The 18,550-nt window shown below is 41.0% G+C and overlaps 2 protein-coding genes across 2 annotated transcripts in view; both read right to left on the bottom strand.

Annotated features, from left to right (window-relative positions):
• LOC146517841 (E3 ubiquitin-protein ligase TRIM35-like) overlaps nucleotides 1-165 on the bottom strand; it is a 3,379-nt gene extending 3,214 nt beyond the window's left edge. The window contains exon 1 of the mRNA XM_085160176.1: nucleotides 1-165. This exon is cut by the window's left edge and continues 3,214 nt beyond it. The gene's annotated coding sequence lies outside the window, so the exon portion shown is untranslated.
• A 644-nt stretch (nucleotides 166-809) lies between these two features.
• On the bottom strand, nucleotides 810-18,398 carry pigu (phosphatidylinositol glycan anchor biosynthesis, class U). The gene is made up of 12 exons (XM_085160177.1): nucleotides 18,177-18,398; nucleotides 15,839-15,903; nucleotides 14,923-14,982; nucleotides 13,254-13,316; nucleotides 12,963-13,072; nucleotides 11,347-11,447; nucleotides 11,045-11,142; nucleotides 10,731-10,885; nucleotides 6,075-6,218; nucleotides 5,821-5,945; nucleotides 4,601-4,743; nucleotides 810-4,372 (listed from the first exon to the last, which is right to left on the bottom strand). Exons 1-12 carry the CDS (start codon nucleotides 18,304-18,306, stop codon nucleotides 4,259-4,261), a joined length of 1,308 nt encoding a protein of 435 aa, XP_085016303.1. The 5' UTR covers nucleotides 18,307-18,398; the 3' UTR covers nucleotides 810-4,258.
• Between the last annotated feature and the right edge of the window lie 152 nt (nucleotides 18,399-18,550).

Genomic DNA, 18,550 nt, shown 5'->3' with positions numbered 1-18,550 from the left:
GAGGCCCTGGTATTATTATTATTTTTTCATTAATTTTCATAAGTAGACCACAATAGCAATGCAAAGGTAAGTTTTTGGGGTGATAAAAATATCTATGCTCCTTAGGATATATCTGAAGTCCACTTGGTCTAATAGCTTTCACTGAGAAACAAGATCTCACCACTCAGTTATAACTATAATTTCAATGGTCACTGGGATGAAAAAAAATATGCATGAGTCAAGAGGTTAGACCAACGATTATAAGAAGGAAAAACATGACTGAACCACAGTTCACACACCAGTCAGACACGGCTGCACGATCATGTGGTGTGGACGTTTTTCTGTGGGATTTTTGATTTCTATCGGAAAGATCCTAACTAATCCTAAATCAAATCTAAGGACTCTGCTCTCCAAGGTGAATGACTTCCAAGTGTTTCTCAAGCATCTGCTCATTTATCTCTAGAGCAGCATGAGGTCGGAACTCTGAACTGAAGACAAAAGATTAGAAAGCTCTGGATAAAGTGGCTGCAGTTTTCTGCTGGGTACCAAGAATCCACAGATTATTGTAAAACTTACACTGGAGTCACCTGAAGTGTTCTCTCTGCTTTGTGGAAACCCAAAGTCTCATTGTAGATTCCATAACTGGTTTATTGGCTGAACTTTGAATATCAGCTGTCAGTATTTAGCCCAACGTGAGTTTTGGGCCTCCACCTGCCTCCTGCATGTGCAGGTGGAGGGGGATTCATTTGTAGGACTTTTGTTTTTCAAATTTAGTAATCTGGCACCAAATCAGTGTGAAAACACCAGCATTGAGAAAGAATAGACGAGTCTAAACCAGCACCCGGAGTTTATTAATCAACATTTATGACAATCACGGATCAAACGTAACGTCGGCCCTTGTAAACCCTGAACTTTAATCAAACTCGTACATACACGCAGTATCAAAACAAACACAGAGCTCCTTTTTCACGAAACAAAATCTGAGCAAATGTTTCAGTGCAGCAAATAAATACACCAAAAATGAGTCATTGGCATTAAAACAGATGCTATTTGCCCAAAACAAACAGACTGTTGTCATGTTACTGGGCAGTGAGTGGGTGCAGTTTACAGACACAAACACAGGATGTGTTTTTCATTTTTAATGTAACTGCATGTTTCCCAACATCTACTGAAAGCAAACATGGTTGTTCACAGGTGCCGATAAAATTATTTTATGTTACAACGAGAAATAATCAATGAACAGAAAACAAAACTTTGATTTCATGTCCCAATTCCATCATACACTGAGCTGAGTCCGAGTTTGTAGTGATGTAGGGCTGCCACAAACTATTATTTTGATAGTCGACTAGTCAGATTATTTTTGCGATTGGTCGACTAATCAGATCATCATCCACTGGACATAAAACGTACAGCTTATTGCACCAGCAGCATCTGCTCTTATATAACTATCATTAGCTTACAGTTTTAAGTGTTTAAGGTATGTGCTAACTAAAAATAAAGACAAGATGATAGTTTGTTAAATTTTAATGAAATTTTCAGATTGTTTCGGTGAAGTTTAATAAACTCCTTGCTATCTAAAATCTAACAGGACACCGGAGTATATTCTCGAGCATCTCACACTTCTGATAATCAGCTGTCTGCTTGATGTTTATTCAGCTGTGTAAAAACTTTTTGGCTGAGAAACTTTAATCTCAGCCAAACCGATTTACTCAGGAACAAATAAAATACTAAAAAAGCCAAACAATAACATTTTTAAGTTATCTAAGTGACTTATATATGTTTAACCTCAGTAGCGAAAGACGGCTCTAGTAAGCCTAGCCCCCGGCTAGCTATCGAGCTAGTGGGTAACAGACGTCTCCGAAAACGTCGGAGCGCTTTTGAAAATATGTGGTGTCTTGATAAACTGAGCAGATATTTGAGGTTTACACAGCTACATTCTCGCCTGAAAATATGTTAAACGTTTATTTTGTGACCCAGAAAGAATAATAAGAGTAATATTAAAACTAACTAGCTGCCGCCATTGTTGGCAACTGAGCTGGGCTGCGCTATGAATTCTGGGACACTGCTTCTTCTTCTTCGGGGTTTAACGGCAGCTGGCATCCTTGTACATGCAGTGCTGCCATCTTCTGTTTCAGTCCGTTATTACACTCTTAAATCCTACTACTTATTCCTGCGTCTTTTGTGATCTTACAAAGCTTCAAACGACGCGTCGACTATTAAATCAGTCGTCGACGATTTTGATAATCGACGTAATCGTGACTAGTCGACTAATCGTGGCAGCCCTATAGTGAAGTCACACCAGCAAAGTGACTGAATCAGTGTTCAAAGTGTCGCTGTGGTTGAATCTGGCTGCAGTTTGACGAAAACCTTTGAACAAAAAAACCCAACTTCATTCATAAACCGAGTGCAGTTTCTCAGACACTCGTACCTGCTAATTAGTGCTTAGTACAGGCAGATATTAGTATTTCATTCACCAACGCTGAAGCACATTTTTTGGATGGTCTGTACCAAAGCAGGTCAGATACCACCATTAAAAATGCTCCACAAGGCACCAACAGCACAAACACAGTCGAAAGGTCCAGACTCAGTAAGCCGAGGTGACGCCTGTAACTCTACCCGCCTGAGAGTGAAAGCAGCAACAGCATCAAAACTTTAAGCCAAATAAAAATTAAACAGACGAGTCATTAAAAATACAAACACCTTATGAAGGAGGAAACTAGTTAGCCAAAACCATGTATGCACTTGTCTGTAAGCATTTTTATTTGTGCTGTAAAGCTGGACATTTTAACATGGGAGCCTATGGGGACTGACTCATTACAGCCAGACTCTAGTGGACATTAGAGGAACTGCAGGTTTTGGCACTTCTATGATATATGCTGCAAAACAAATATATTGGATCTGACTTGCTGTTTAATTTCCTGTAAGTATAAAATAGTAATTCTGTTTGTATGTAACAAATACTGTTACAGAATGAGTGTGTAGAGCGGATTTGAGACACTGTCTTATAAACATGCATGTAGTCGTCCTTTCATCTGCGAAGATGTTCAGATTGATTCCACTCACACATCAATATGGTAAATATAAAGGACATAAAGATGGAAAATAAAACAGCTGGTTTTAATTTACTTTTTAAATATAACTAATTAACCATTTGACACTTTTTTGCCTGTTGGTACCTTAAATATTCACCAAACAGACATCAGAGTTCATTTTTTAATGTTAATTACAAATTTGATCTAAATAAATAACCTTTATGACATGCAGAAATACGAGTAAAGCAGGGATTCGTTTGGTGAATTATTTGGGGTTAAATATGAAAGTGGAAAACACGAGCTCACTGCAGCTTTAACTTGGTCCAAAACAAGAAGAAGAAGAAGAAGAAGAAGAAGAAAGGCCCTTTACATTTCAGACTGCACTCCTCTATGATATTTAAATCTACAACCAAAACCATCATAAATATTTGGATCCATTATTATGCGTGTTCTTCCTGGGACCAGTCTCCAACCCTCCACCAAAGCTTAATGATGATGATCTGTTTCTGCTCTCCAGACATGCCAAACTCGAGCAACAGTCTTCGTTTCCTGCTCGGTAGTTGTTCTTATCTGATGTTTGACGAACGCAGCTTCTCGCCAGGAAAACTTTCCAGTTTCTGATCAAAATCTCAAGTAGTGTTCTGCAACACAATGAGGTTGAACTGGTTTTTACTTTAGATGACTTTAGGTAAACGAGAACTGAAGAGCAGACTGTAAAAGGCAAACACTGTTAAACTGGTGAGAAACTAAAGGGTTCTAAGCTCTTAAAAACAGTTTTTTCTTTCTCCTCTGACCACGACAGATGCCCCTTTTAACAAAAAGGCAATTAGGAAAACACAAACGCGTGCACGCGTGCGAGAATGATCAAATAAAAGAGGTTTTTCCTTCAGCACGACAGCTGGTGCTTTAAAATAAAACCCGGAGCTGCAAGAACAACAAAGCATCAAAAATAAACTTTTCCAGAGTGGCTTGCAGGAAGTAACCACAGGTGGAGGTTACAGGTGGAGGTGAGGCTTCGGAGTAAGCCACGTGTCGACATCCCACACGTCTGTCATGTTGTATGTTGCGGTGCTATTGTTTGCATGTGACGCTGTACCGTGCGCACGTTCTGCGTGTGCCGTTTTGATCTGTTTGAGGACCGCGGGAGGTCTGAAAGTCTTTTACCCTCCTTCAGTTTTTGTTTGTTCCCTCTGAGGATAAAAAGACGACGAGTTTATTCCTCCCTTCAGTGCAAACACGGGTGCGTTTTATTTGAGAATCAGCGTCGCCTCAGAGCCGTCCTTCCTCTTCAGGTACAGCCCATTGGTGAGGTGGTGCTCTCTCCTCAAGAAGGCGTAGAAATAATCTGACACCAGCAGGATCTGAAGGGGACATATATTTATATCAGGACACTGAGACTGCACTATCGGGGGGGGATTCTTCTTACAGACTGCCTCTTGTAAATAAGATAAAGAAGACGTGATATTGAAACAAACAAAAAAAGCCCAAATCTAAAAATGGATGAAACTTCATCCTTAAAACTAACTAAATAAATAAATAAACAAACAGCATTAACTCTGCCCCCCTGGCTCCCATGCACACCATCCTACCTGCGCCACGTTGAAGAGCAGAGTTATGGCGTAGTAGAAGTTGGAGTTGGCGCTGCCGGCGTAGATCCAGAGGTGCCAGAGAACCGGGAACAGAGCCGAACAGGCCAGCAAGACACAGGACACCAGGAAGATGTTCCTCAGGACTGAACAGGAACAAAGACATATAATTACTGATAAATCAAATCAAAAACATGAATTAATGAAGCTTTAAGATGCTACAAGAGAAAAATCGGGACTTTCATTTGAGGACAGTTTAGAGCTGATGAAAAATCTCTGACCAATCAGCGTTAAAGATCTTTTTAATTTCATCCTGTATTGTTATTTTATTTTTATGATGCCACTAATTAACACTGAACACTGTAAGTAAATTCACAGCTCAGATCTACAGTGTTTCAGAGACTTTCTATGTTTTTTTACTCTCACTGATCGGAAGTGCTTCTGACCCCAGACAACATAAATTTAAGGTAAACATTCAAAACATTTTTTATGTGATGATTAGGGCTGCCACGATTAGTCGACTATCAAAACGACTGATTTAATAGTCGACACGTCGTTTGAAGCTTTGTAAGATCACAAAAGACGCAGGAATAAGTAGTAGGATTTAAGAGTGTAATAACGGACTGAAACAGAAGATGGACTCCCGGCAAATCGTTTTCAAACCCACCGCCGTCTTTCGCTACTCAGGTTAAACATGATATATAAGTCACTTAGATAACTTAAAAATGTTATTGTTTGGCTTTTTTTAGTATTTTATTTGTTTCTGAGTAAATCGGTTTGGTTGAGATTAAAGTTATAGTTTTTACACAGCTGAATAAACATCAAGCAGACAGCTGATTATCAGAAGTGTGAGATGCTCGAGAATTTACTCCGGTGTCCCGTTATATTTTAGATAGCAAGGAGTTTATTAAACTTCACCGAAACAATCTGCAAATTTCATTAAAATTTAATAAACTATCATCTTGTCTTTATTTTTAGTTAGCACATACCTTAAACACTTAAAGCTGTAAGCTAATGATAGTTATATAAGAGCAGATGCTGCTGGTGCAATAAGCTGTACGTTTTACGTCCAATGGATGATGATCTGATTAGTCGACTAATCGGTGACTAGTCGACTGTCAAAATAATCGTTTGTGGCAGCCCTAGTGATGATACTTTAACCAGGATCTGTAAGAACACAGACTCTGAGTGGAAATGTTGTCAGGTTTTTTCCCCCCACTCACATCTGTGCAGGTGACTCCAGACAGGAAGGAAGGCCAGGTAGAGTGCAACGTCTCCCACAGTGGGGTACGACTTAAAGATGGAGATCACAGCTAACTGCATGAAGATCAGGAAGACGGGATGCTCCCTGCAGCACACACGAACACACATGATACAGCATGTTGTGGTTTTACTCAGGTTTAGGTTATTAAACAGGAAAAAAAAACTGTGTCAACTTGGGAGGACCTTTAACGTGAGAATGAGGTGCTGGACTTACTTTAGTTTGATGGACAGAGGGATGGTGTAGAAGAAAACATTAATCTGGAAGACGCAGAGGAAGAAGAGGCGGAAATGTTCAAACATCTCGGCAAAGAAATACCAGAAAAGGCCGATGTTGGGAGTGAGGTCAGGAACCGAGAGACTGGAGGGAGAGAAAACAGTCACATTAGAGATTCAGACACACTGACACAGAGTTTATTCTGTCTTCAAACACGACAGCACTCATTGGAACTGAACAGTAAAAATAAATAAGCTTCACAGCGCCCTCTGGTGGAGTAATTGTGCAATAAAAAAGTTGGAAGTTTTGCGCAAATATGGAAAGTTTCTTCCTCCTGCTGATGCAACACCATGAGATATTTTCTCTTATGCATGGCAGCTCAGAGGTGCTGACAGAGGCGTGTGTCTGATGCAACGCTGATGTGCAAGCAGTGCAGTTCATTACATCGCATTGCTAACAGTGATTATCCTGTGCTGCCTCCTGCAGTCTACCCAAGCAGCTGGAGAGGGTTTATCTAGTAAATTAGGCTCTATATATATATATATATATATATATATATATTAGGGGTGCAACGATACTCGTATCGATATCGAACCGTTCGATACAGTGCTTTCGGTTCGGTACGCATATGTATCGAACGATACAACATTTTTAATTTATTTTATCAACTTTCCTTCTGACGATGCTGTCTGTGTTGAGCGCTCAGTGGATCTGCGCTCGACAGTGCAGCCTAGGCGGAGTAGTCGAACACAGATTCACTGAGCGCAGGGCAAGCTAGAGACAGAAGCTAGGCTAGTTGCAACATGGCAAATTGAACCTCCTCCACCCTCATTCACATCTGGCGTTTGGAACTATTTTGGTTTTCATGTGACGTATGACCCTGAAGGTAAGCGTGTCATGGACAAAAGTAAAACAGTATGTTGGATGTGCCAGCAATGCTCAATTGGTGGGAACTAGTGTGTTAGCGCAGTTAGCTCGTTAATGTGTTGACGTCTTCCAGCCCCACTCTTGAGGCGATCCGCGGTAGCTCGTTAACGGAGATTTGCCGTGTTGTGACATTAATGTAATTTCAGATTAACGCTGACAGCACTAGTGGGAAGCCCAGAAGAAGCGTATAGTATAGCTTTTATTTTGGAAAGAGACATTTCTCCATAATAAACTCTCTTTTCCAAAGATGAGTGATTCCTCAATCAGATACAGGGCTCGCAAAATCGCTAGCCCGACGTCCTGGGGCTTTTTTCCAGTCGGGCTACCAAAATCTATCTCTGCCCTGCCCGTCGGCCTATCGTAGGAAGGAAAAATATATGTCAATGCTTTTGCATTCTTTCGGAAATGTAGCTGGGTAATTATGTCATTGGCATCGGCCACTGTCAATATGTGACATACTGAAATCACGTTTGAATTTGCGCTTGTTTTCTGCTTTCACTTTGCAATCGCGTGAACTGTGTATAGAGAGCGACAGTACTGATTGGTGAGTGATGATAATTTGCGCACCAATTCCTCTGACATCATCTTATCAATCGTTAGCTTACTATGCAAACATGACAAGTGAAATCTCCCGCAGCTTAAACATGTGAGAGGTTGATCGCGCAGAGAATCGCTGAGCGTTATGTTAGTGCGTGTGTAAAAGCAGCAGGATATATATTTTAGTTCTGCTGAGCCAAATAAGACAGGTCAGGGTGAAGAAGTGACAAAACGCAAAAGTTATGACAAATCAGACTATAAGACAAAAAGAAAGTGCAGCTTTATGGTTTCATGGACAAAAGAATTTCTGTGGCTGCAATATGACGAGCTAAATAACCAGGGCTGCACATAAGTGGTCCGCAGGTGCGCATTCGCTGTCAAAATAAAAAACGTGCACAAGATAAGAAGTTGCAACGTGTGTTTGCGTACATAAGATTTTCTGGAGGAGGACAGACATTTGTTTAGAACTCTTAAAGATGTCAAAGAAGCTCCTTTAAGCAATTACTGTGATGTTCCTCCACCTCCAAAGAAATGTCAGGAGTCCGAACCACAAAAGAAGCGCGTATTCTCGGAAAAGTGGTTGCAGGAGGTGAGCTGGCTTCAAACAAATGATGAACGCACAGAGATGTGGTGCAGAATGTGTCGTGAAAATTTAATAAATGACAAATTAATAAAAAGGCATGAACATTTTTTTTGTATCGAAAAAATATCGAACCGTGACACCAAAGTATCGAACCGAACCGAACCGTGAATTTTGTGTATCGTTGCACCCCTAATATATATATATATATATATATATATATATATATATATATATATATATATATATATATATATATATATATATATATATATATATATATATATGGTTCCTAAAGTGTGGGCCGGGTACCCCTTGTGGGCTGCTAAGGTACTGCAGCTGGACCACAGTAACAGAAATTCAGTTTGTATGTACAAGTATGCATGTCATCTACATATTTATAAAAATATATTTATATAAAAGGTGAATCAAAACTGGTCATAGGAGGTGATTAGTTTGTGATATTACTCGTTACTCTGACCTAAATGTACTGCTGAAGTGTGTGACCCAGTGACAGGTGGGTCACACACCGTCCTTAACACTTTGCACATGACTGTGTGCTTTATGTTTTTGGAGAAAAATCTTTACGTAAACATGACTTTCTCTAACAATTTGTTTAGAGTGAAGATTTAAGATGAGCTCTGTGGGCGTTTGTAAGTGGGCCGCGGCACTCTTGTGTTTCTGCACGGCTGCTCTAGAGTTTTACTGCCTTACTTTCAGTTAATGTATTTTGTTTTGCACTATGCATATTTTATATGCCATTAGGTCATTTATTGTGAAAATTCTCATGTAGGAACTATTGTACTGCATGTTGGTTCCTAGGGATGGGTACCGGTATCCGGTGCCATCATGGCACCGGTTCTGACATAAACGGTAGTAACCAGACCGAAAAGCAGCGCGCATTTCGGTGCTTTATTTCGGTGCTTTTTTTTCCTGAGCTGTGATACACTTTCTTCTTCCTTACATTTCTATTGGCGGTTGGCAAACAACTGAAAGGTGCATTACCGCCACCAACTGGTATGGAATGACACACTTTAGATTCTAGCCAATCGTTTTACGTTTCGAGGATAGTAGGCGGGTCCAGGTACGTACGTTCTTTTAGAGCAGAGCTACAGATTAAAAATGCCCAAGGCAAAGCAGTCAAAAGTCTGGCTGTACTTCACAGCAAAAGATGCAAACTCAGCAGCCTGCAACAAGTGCTTTAAGCTGATACTGTCAAAGGAGGTCACACTTTAAATCCGATGAACCTAGCCCTGCCAGTGTAGCAGAAATGATGATGGCAGCAGCAGCCGTTCTTCTCTGCGTGAGTAGCTTAATGTTGTTCGTGTGTAATTTACGTTGAGTAAGCTAACCGCGTTATTAAATTAATGCATGTAACGTGAACTAGCAAACACCATCATAGCTACATGCGGCTGTCTTCTTGTTTGATGTCAGATACTCCCTTCACCCTGGCCAAAAAGGCTAAAATGACCGAAGAAAAAGTGGAAAACAGCTAAACATGAGAGGTTTTTGGACAAAGTTTGTGTTTTTTCCATTGTTTAAGCACTGCTTCCAGCCCAGAGTGATACCATATATGCCCCATAGCTGCAGAAAAGACTAACATTGTTATCTTTTTACAAAAAAACAGCTGAACATGAGAGGTTTTTGGACCAATTTTGTGTTTTCCATTCTTTAAGCACCGGTTTGGGCACCGTTTAAGCACCGGCACCGTTTCAAAAGTACCGGTTTGGCACCGGTATCGGATAAAACCTAAACGATACCCATCCCTATTGGTTCCACTGGTGCACCTGAGGGAGATGCACGCCCATGTTGATGTGCACGCCCATGGCAAGTTGAAGCAAGAGAAGCCAATTTAATTCAGAGAAAGTTGTTTCTTAAAAGTATCTGTAAAGTGCTCATTTCTGCCTCAAAGCATGGCTCAGCCAGCGAGGTATGTTTGTATGTTATATCGATCATTTTATGTCTTTATTTCACTCGTCTTACTATTTCATTGAATTTTATGTTATGTTTTAGTTCAACGGTGGTGTAGTTTATGATCAAGGTGAAGCTGTAACAACCCCAAGACCTTACAACTAACATTAAAGCCAACTTCATGCCATCAGTAAAAGAACTCTTTATTGACTTTAAGAAGAGGTAGAAGTGATACTAGAGTATATCTTAGGTTTTCCACGGTTGCCATTTCTAATTTACTGTGGAAAAGATAATAACCTCATTCATCTAAAATTTTTCTGACAAAAGCGAGAAATCCTCAAATCAACAAACCAATGAACTGATCAAATCTTAAAACCTCACATGAGAATTTACTTCAACACAACAGAGACATCGGTGCTTTTATTTTATGCCAATTCTTGGCTCCCAGCTCCTCTCCTGCTCTCTTGGGTGGTTCTTACTGCTGCTTTAGGTCAAGGTGCTCGACTTTGAGGAGCAGCTTGGATTTTAGCACAGTCTACGACTGGCTGTCTGAGACATGAATAATCCCGAGTGAGGCCAAATTGACTCATTTTTATCTTTCTTGTCTTCAGCACTTTTGCCACAAACTCGGGAACGCGTGCCTGAGAGAAACTACATGAAGACAAAGCTCCTCTGCCCCGCCGTTTCTTTTCTTTACTCACATGAAGCCGTAGACGGAGGGCAGGTAGTCCCAGGAGCCGAGCAGGAAAAAGGAGAGACCGATGAGGACAAACAAGCTGCCGAGGTACATGAAGAGATACTGCACGATGAACCACCAGAAGCTGACCCGGCGGAAATTCACTGGGATGTACTGACGCTGGAAGAGCAGAGACAGGGAGGTGGATAAATCCCAGAAATGATGCTCGAAGGAACAGAAACAAACAAGCAAAGGAAAAGACAAAAGAAAAGTGAGAGCAGAGAGAAAATAAAACATTTAAAACAATGAAATATCTGCTTCCATTCATAGACGACAAACCTGCATAAAATACAGCATGGCAGGAGCGCACAGGGTGATGGGATAGATGGACTGATACGTGGCCAAGCAGAGGAATATGGCACTCAGTAAGACATTTCCTGAAAAAACAAAGAGAAGGCAAATTGTTTAGAACCTGATAAAACCACAGCAAACTTCTAAAAAACGACATTTAAATAAAAGCAAAGTTCACGTTCCTCTGATGTAATTTAAAAAAACGCTTCAGCAGAGCCAACGAATGGGATCAGCAGGAAACAGTCACTTCCTGCTCGGACACAAACGTGAGACGAAGATCTGAAGTGTACCTTTTATTGTGGAGAGGAAGAAGAGGGCGAGCACGGCGTTGTTCAGGCCACAGGTCGACTTGGCGACACAGGATAAGATGGTGAACGGGTTCAGCAGGTAACTGTGCGAAAAGAAGCAAAGAACAATTATTAGTAACTAAATAAGTAAATAAACTGAAAACAAACAGGAGAATTTTCAGGAGCTACAGTGCGTTGTCCGTTTTCCCTGGATTTTCTCAAATTTAACCTCAGAGCGGAGAAGGTGAAGCGTTCTCCTCCACAGGGTGATACTGACATTTTATCAATCGTCTGGATGAAGCTTTTCTTCACAGCTATTTACAACATTCACAACTTGAGAGGCTAAAACGTGACTATTTGCCACTGGAAATGATCATTATTTTATAATACAGTCATTGTTACGTCCCTCTGCAGCCCCTAATCTCCTCAGTGAGTTCAGTTGGTGCTAATTGACCACACTTAGGCTGTGTCCCAATTCAGGGTCTGCAGCCTCAACGACCCTCAAGGGCCGCGTACTCAAAGACCGCTAAGGCCGGAAGTGCGAGGCTTGTGAAATGGGACGGTCTAGCCTCCGTTGCGCTGCCCAGGTTGCCTAGCAACCATGATACTAACAGCTGGAAACGTTTCATACAGCTTTGTTTGACAGAAATGAAGGAGAAAATCTTTTGTTCATTTGTTTGTTTCTTTCTACATGAGCTTTGATCATTCTCTGATTAAGCTCAGCTATTGAACGGCGTATATTTTAAAGTAAAGGCTTTAAAACCAAGTTAGTACAAACGTCACTAATGTCACATAACTTTGCCGACATGTGGCCAACAGGAATGTTTTAACGTTCTTCGTTATTAAACATTTGCACATAAATAAGTGACATAATATTCAGTACTTAAAGTTTACTCTTCGGGCGCCCCTCATCTGCTGTTTTTTTTCGGCAAAATTATCCACACCCACCGCCGCGCTATGCATTCTGGGATATGTTGGGCCACGAAGTCTACACCGCCACAGCCTTAAAATTCAGGGAAATGAAGGACGCGTTTGAGGGCCGCATTTCGAGCAGCCTTCGTCGCGTCGCGGTGACGTAATCGGCCTTAAAATGCGGCCTTTAAGGCTGCAGAGCCTGAATTGGGATACAGCCTTAGTCAGGTGTGGATGAAAGCATGCCTGCAGCAGGCTTTTAGGGAGACTCACTAGTCTTTGCTTGGGTGGTAGCCAAGATAAAACCTCTTTCTCACTGACATTCTGGTGTTTGTCTCCTTATTTATGTTTTGGCTTTTGAGCTGGGACATAAATGGGGGCTCATCCGGGATCGTTTGGACATTTTTGTGGAGACTGAATTTCAGTTTTTTGTATTACTTTTAAGTGGGTGAGTGATGGTATTCACTGTAATTGAGCAAGTTTATATGAATTCATTTTAGACCTAGAATTCAATTCAGTTTTATTTATACAATAGAATCACAACAACAGTCGCCTCAAGAATAAATGATAAACTTCGCAGCTGGAAGAGCCCGAGTGGTGACACCTTTGTTATTCTGGGTAAGAAGATGAAATTTAAGAAGCTGAATCCGGCAGGAGAGAATTTCTATCTGGTGCGACTTGTGTGCCGTATGAGTGACGGTACTTACAACATGGCTACTTTCAGAGGGACGTAGTACATTTCTTTGGGGCTTCTGATGAGCTCCAGAGAGTCCATGGGGTATCGGTCGGCCTCCAAAGCAAACTTCTGCTTTCTGAACTGAAACGGCATCAAAGACAAATATATCAAAAAGAAACCAACCCCAAACACAAAGGTCTCACACAGAATACGTGAGCTGGAGTTACTCCTGTTCATTATTAGAGACGGGGTTTGGGAGTTTAGGCCAACCCTACTTCTCTACACATAAATATTTAAACTGTGTATTTTGATGTGTTCTTACCACTTGCTTGTTGTACTCCTTCACTGCCATGTAAAGAGCCACAGCGGTGATCACGTCGGCCAGCTGAGGAGACAGAAACAGTAAAATGAGGAATGCCTGATTTAACATTTGCTGCATTTCCACTTCAAGGTCATCTCACTCCTCTGATGTCTGCTATTTCCAAGAAGCTCTGAGGGAAATCTGTTCTGACCCCTGTGCCTGGTCCTCTGTGATAAGAGCTGGGTGTCCTCCACTGTGTCCTCCACCCCAAAATCTCTATTTTATGGAAAGTAGCGAGGAGGTTAATGTGGTGAACACGGCTCTTGATAAGTGAAGATTGTATTAGTGTAGTGAAGCTCTTGTTTTCTTGGTGAGAGTGGAGACACTCTACTTCAGGGCTGATTCTGGTCTCTCAGATGTTACTGGGAATCACATTAAACCTTTGCATTAACGATGAATTCATGTATAATTCTGTGGGCATCGAACATGAAAGGACAAAGACGCTCCTGGTGTCTCTGCTGATGCCTTTGGACTTTAAAACTTTAAAACTGCGGATAGACGCTGAAACCTGCCGTTCAGGTTCTGGGTTGTACTCGGAGAACCAGCTCTCATCAACATCAGCCTCAAAAAGGTTTGAGGCTTTACAATCAATCCAATCCAATTTTATTTATAAAGCACTTTAAAATACCCAGCACAGGAACAAAGTGCTGTACAGAAAACAAGTTAAAACAATAGAATAACAGAAAACAGCAAAATAAATAAATAAAACACATAAAACATAAAATTAAAACAGCCCTATATTAAAACAAAAACAAGATAAAACAGCATCGAATCACCTAAAAACAACTAAAATAAAAAACCAACATCTCACGTGGTGTCAAAGGTCAGGGTAAAGAGGTTTTCAAGAGTGACTTAAAAACAGATAAAGAAGTGGCCTGTCTGATCTCTAAAGGAAGCTCGTTCCACAGTTTTGGAGCTGCTACAGCAAAAGCACGATCTCCTCTAAGTTTACGCCCAGTCCTGGGTATCTTCAGGAGCAGCTGATCAGCTGACCTGAGAGAGCGGGTGGGTGTATAAGGCTGTAGCAGCTCAGAGAGATAAGATGGGGCGAGGCCATGGAGAGCTTTAAAAGTAAATAAAATAATTTTAAAATGAATCCTAAAAGAAATGAGCAGCCAGTGAAGTGAAGCTAAAACAGGGGAAATGTGCTCAAACTTTCGAGTGCCAGTTAAAAGACGAGCTGCGGCATTTTGCCTCCTCTGTAGATGACTAATATACGATGCGCTGACCCCAATATAAAGTGCATTACAGTAATCCAGCCGAGTGCTAACAAAGGCGTGGATCACTGTCTCAAAGTGCTGCCGTGAAAGAATTGGCTTTATTTTTGCAGCTGTCTGAGCTGAAAGAAGCAATCAATTTGATCACACTTCAGATTTTAATCTTCTTCTTTAGGGGTCGTCACAATCATCTGCCTCCATGTCACCCGATCACTAACATCCTCCTTCACTACATCTATGAATCTTCTCTGTGGCCTTCCTCTTTGCCTCCCACCTGGCAGCTCTTGGCCAAGACCCATATTCCCTCTCCATCCTCTGCACAAGTCCGCTCCACCTCAGCCGTCCCTCTCCAGGAATGAGACTGCCCCCAAAGAAAAAAATGCTTCAAAATGACGTTTTGTATTCAGACTCACCATAAATGTGATCTCTGCGTAGTCCACCAAAAAGTGAAACATGTAGATGATGAGAGGAGTCTGAAAGGATCAGAGCAGAAGAAGAATTCAACATCTAAACATCAACATGCCTCATTTGTGGATTTCAGACACATTAAATAATTTTCTGCTGACTCAGATCTCAGTTGTAGAAATACACCATCTATGAGGTACGAGCATGTCATGGAAAAATCAAGAACCAGGAACAAATGAAACATCCCAGCACGTCTATATAATTAAATAAGACATTTATTGTCCGTTTTCCACCAACACGGCACCTGGAAATGCATGGAACTGGTTTTCGACTGAGCACCAGCACTTTGTTGGTGTGAATGTGATTCGAGGTGGTTTACAGATGCTACTCATCCTTTGAGTCTACAAACAGGCAGCTGATTGATTCTTGTGATCTTGATATAATACATTTTGTGTTTGTTGATTATCTGTGAACAAAGTTTGATGTGCTCACCCTGCTCTGGATGTTTTAGAGTATCTATTTAATCTCTTAGAAACCTTTGGTCCAGCCATGGCCCGACTCTGAGGAGGCTCCTCCTCCCTCAGAAGATCTGACTCTGACACTTTCACTTTGTTCTGATGATGAAGTTCTTGCTATTATACAGCTGCTTAGTAAGCAAAGTTTTCATCCAGGTGTTATTTGAATGCTGCTTCAGTGGAAATCTGACCTTTTGTAGAAAGAAGTTTCTAGAAATGTTGCCTGTGTCTCTAATCCCCTCCACTGTGATGGTTCACCAAGAAATAAGGAGAATCTGGAATGTTTCATCTTTGTTTTCCAGACCATCTCCTTCACATTTTCTGATTATTTTCAGGTTAATGTACAAATATACATTCAGTGTTCACTCAGACTTTGTAAAAGGTGTTTGTGTGTGAGAGAGAGATTCACCTCGTGGAAAACATCTCCAGAATATGGTGAAACTCCCAAATCAAGCAGAGCCAAACCTTCAACAACTGCAAAGAAACAGCAAACAGAGAAACAGTTTTATTAAGACTGCTATATTACAATAAAAATCACAAATAATTATTTTGGTCACTGTGGAAAATGTTTATTTATTTATTTATTTTTCATGTTTTTATTGAGAGACAAGTGTACATTAGTTTACAATGACAATACAATCTGTTCCCCTCACATATTTTTTAGTTTTTCTTACATGAACAGATACGATAATACACACACACACACACAGGCACACACACACACACGCTTAATAAAATTGGAAAAACAAACAAACAAACAAACAAACAAAACAAAACCTAAGAAGAAACCCAAAACAAACACAAACAACAAACCCCAAAACAAACACAAAAAAAAGGGGGGGGGGATATGATATTAATCAGCTGGTAGAGCGTTTAATGACTTGCAATAGTTTACGAAGGGGCCCAAGTTACAATAAAATTCTCTGTATTTGCCCTTCGCCACCAGGCCTATCTTTTGCAATTTAAGAAATGACATCACATCTCTAAAACAAAAAGAAACTGAAGGTGGCTTTGAAGATTTCCAAAGGAGTAAGATGCAACGTCTAGCCAAAAGTGACGTAAAGGCTAATATTTTGAAGTGTGTAGGGTCGGTTAGACCAGTGTTGACTGGAAACCCAAAAACAGCTAGAAAAGGGTCCATGCAGATTTGGGTCCCAAGAGCCTTGGAAAGAATAACTGAATACTGACTCCAGAAGCCGCGGAGTCTTGGGCACAGAAAGAACATATGGCCCAGGTCACATGGGGTGGCATGACATCTCTCACACTGATCCATTACTTGTGGGTAAATCTCAGACAGACGAGACTTTGAATAGTAAACCCTGTACAACACCTTGAACTGGATAAGTTGTAACCTGGCACAGGACGTACTATAACGGACATTGGATACTGCTTTCTCCCGTGGAAAATGTTTATTTTTGCATTTATGGAACTTCAACTTGGTGAATTTGGTCTGAAATTTCGAGAGTGAAGTGACATTTTAAACAATTTTTTCTCTATCCACTATCGTTAGAAGCCAAAATCATAAATTATGTTAAAATCTCCAACTTTTATTGTTTTTTATTAGCACTGGGCTGTTGTCTTTGAATGCCTCCTCTTGACAGTAGCAGTTCCAGAGCTTCCAGTTACAACTGAGTAATGAAAAATGCATGAAGTGTTTCTGTGCGAGTCTCCCAGCATGTTGGTCACATTTTGTGTTTTACAGAAAAACCTCAGATTGACTGCAAACCTGCACCTCAGGCTCCTGTCAGGTACCGTGTCAGAATATGCTAAATGGAAACTTAAACACAGTCCACTAATATTTCACAAACTCATCTAAAACAAAATCTTTGTCTGTGGTAACTAATGGAAAGCTGATACAAATATGTCAAATAATAAAGTCAAATCAGCGAGTGCCTCCCACTGTGAACCAGTTGATTGTTTTTGTACATTAATTATTCTCAGATATTTACTGGCCATCGAAGCACATGGGGCAGGGGTGTGTGCATTTTCTCCATCACTCTTGAGCCCTCATAACTCAATGATTACAGAAGAGGTAGTCAGTTGCTGAGGGACAATTAAACAAATATTCATGGGGGTGTATGTATATATTTCAGCCTGTTTGTATACTTTTGTCCAAATTAGGGTGTCTGCACAGTGGTGTAATTGTTAGCACCATCACCTCACAGCAAGCAGGTCCTGAAGGCAGGAGGACATGTGCCTGTTAGGCTAAGTAGTGGTTTTAAATTGGCTGTAGCTGTGGAAATAAATTTTTAAACACTTGCTGATGTAAGATTATACACACACTATACACGTCAGCCAGATGTTTTACAGGTGTAACGTCTACTTTACTATGCGCAGATAACCCCGTGGAAACTAATGTGGGTCATAGGAGGGGGTTCATTTACAGGGGGTCCACAAATACTAGAGACTGTGCAGATCTTCGTTCAGCCGCTGGCAGAGACTCTGGTCGTCATTAATATTGGTGGTCGATGGGTGTTTGACAGAGAAACAACCACTGAGCTCCATTCATCGGAAATAGCAAAGAAACACTTGTTTAAATCTTCCCCTACAGAAAGTAAAAAGTGTCCGTTGTTAGCTTAATGTCAGTAAAACATCACCGAACTTTCTGAATATGAGTCTCAGCTGCTGATTTTTGCAGCTGAACCGGTTTGACCGAGTTACCGGATAACAGAGCCGATGAGAGAGAGGTGAGCGGACCCGGACGTGAAGCGAACGCAGCGGCTCTAAACCGCTGGACCCGCGCTTACCTCTCTTCCAGGCGGTTATCGGCGACACCACCTCCACCCTCTCTGCAATCAGCTCCGCCAAACTGGACCGGAACAGAGCGGCACGGATTGTAACGGCCACAATCAACAGCAGAGTCAAGGGAGCCGCCATCTTGACAAGGAAGCGCTGTCCGCCCTGCGAGGTGCACGACGGGAAATCAAGTCTCCAAATGTGAAGGAAGGTGGGAGGGAACCAAAAGTCCAGATAGATAGATAGATAGATAGATAGATAGATAGATAGATAGATAGATAGATAGATAGATAGATAGATAGATAGATAGATAGATAGATAATTTGGTGCATGTGATATCTTTTTACATGTTTGCTTGATGTCAACTGATGATTCATTTTACATT

The sequence above is a fragment of the Neolamprologus multifasciatus genome, chromosome 5 (genome assembly GCF_963576455.1).
Source record: "Neolamprologus multifasciatus chromosome 5, fNeoMul1.2, whole genome shotgun sequence".
Taxonomy (NCBI): domain Eukaryota; kingdom Metazoa; phylum Chordata; class Actinopteri; order Cichliformes; family Cichlidae; genus Neolamprologus; species Neolamprologus multifasciatus.
The sequence above is the reverse complement of the archived record's forward strand: the minus strand, read 5'-3'. Positions and strand labels throughout refer to the sequence as shown.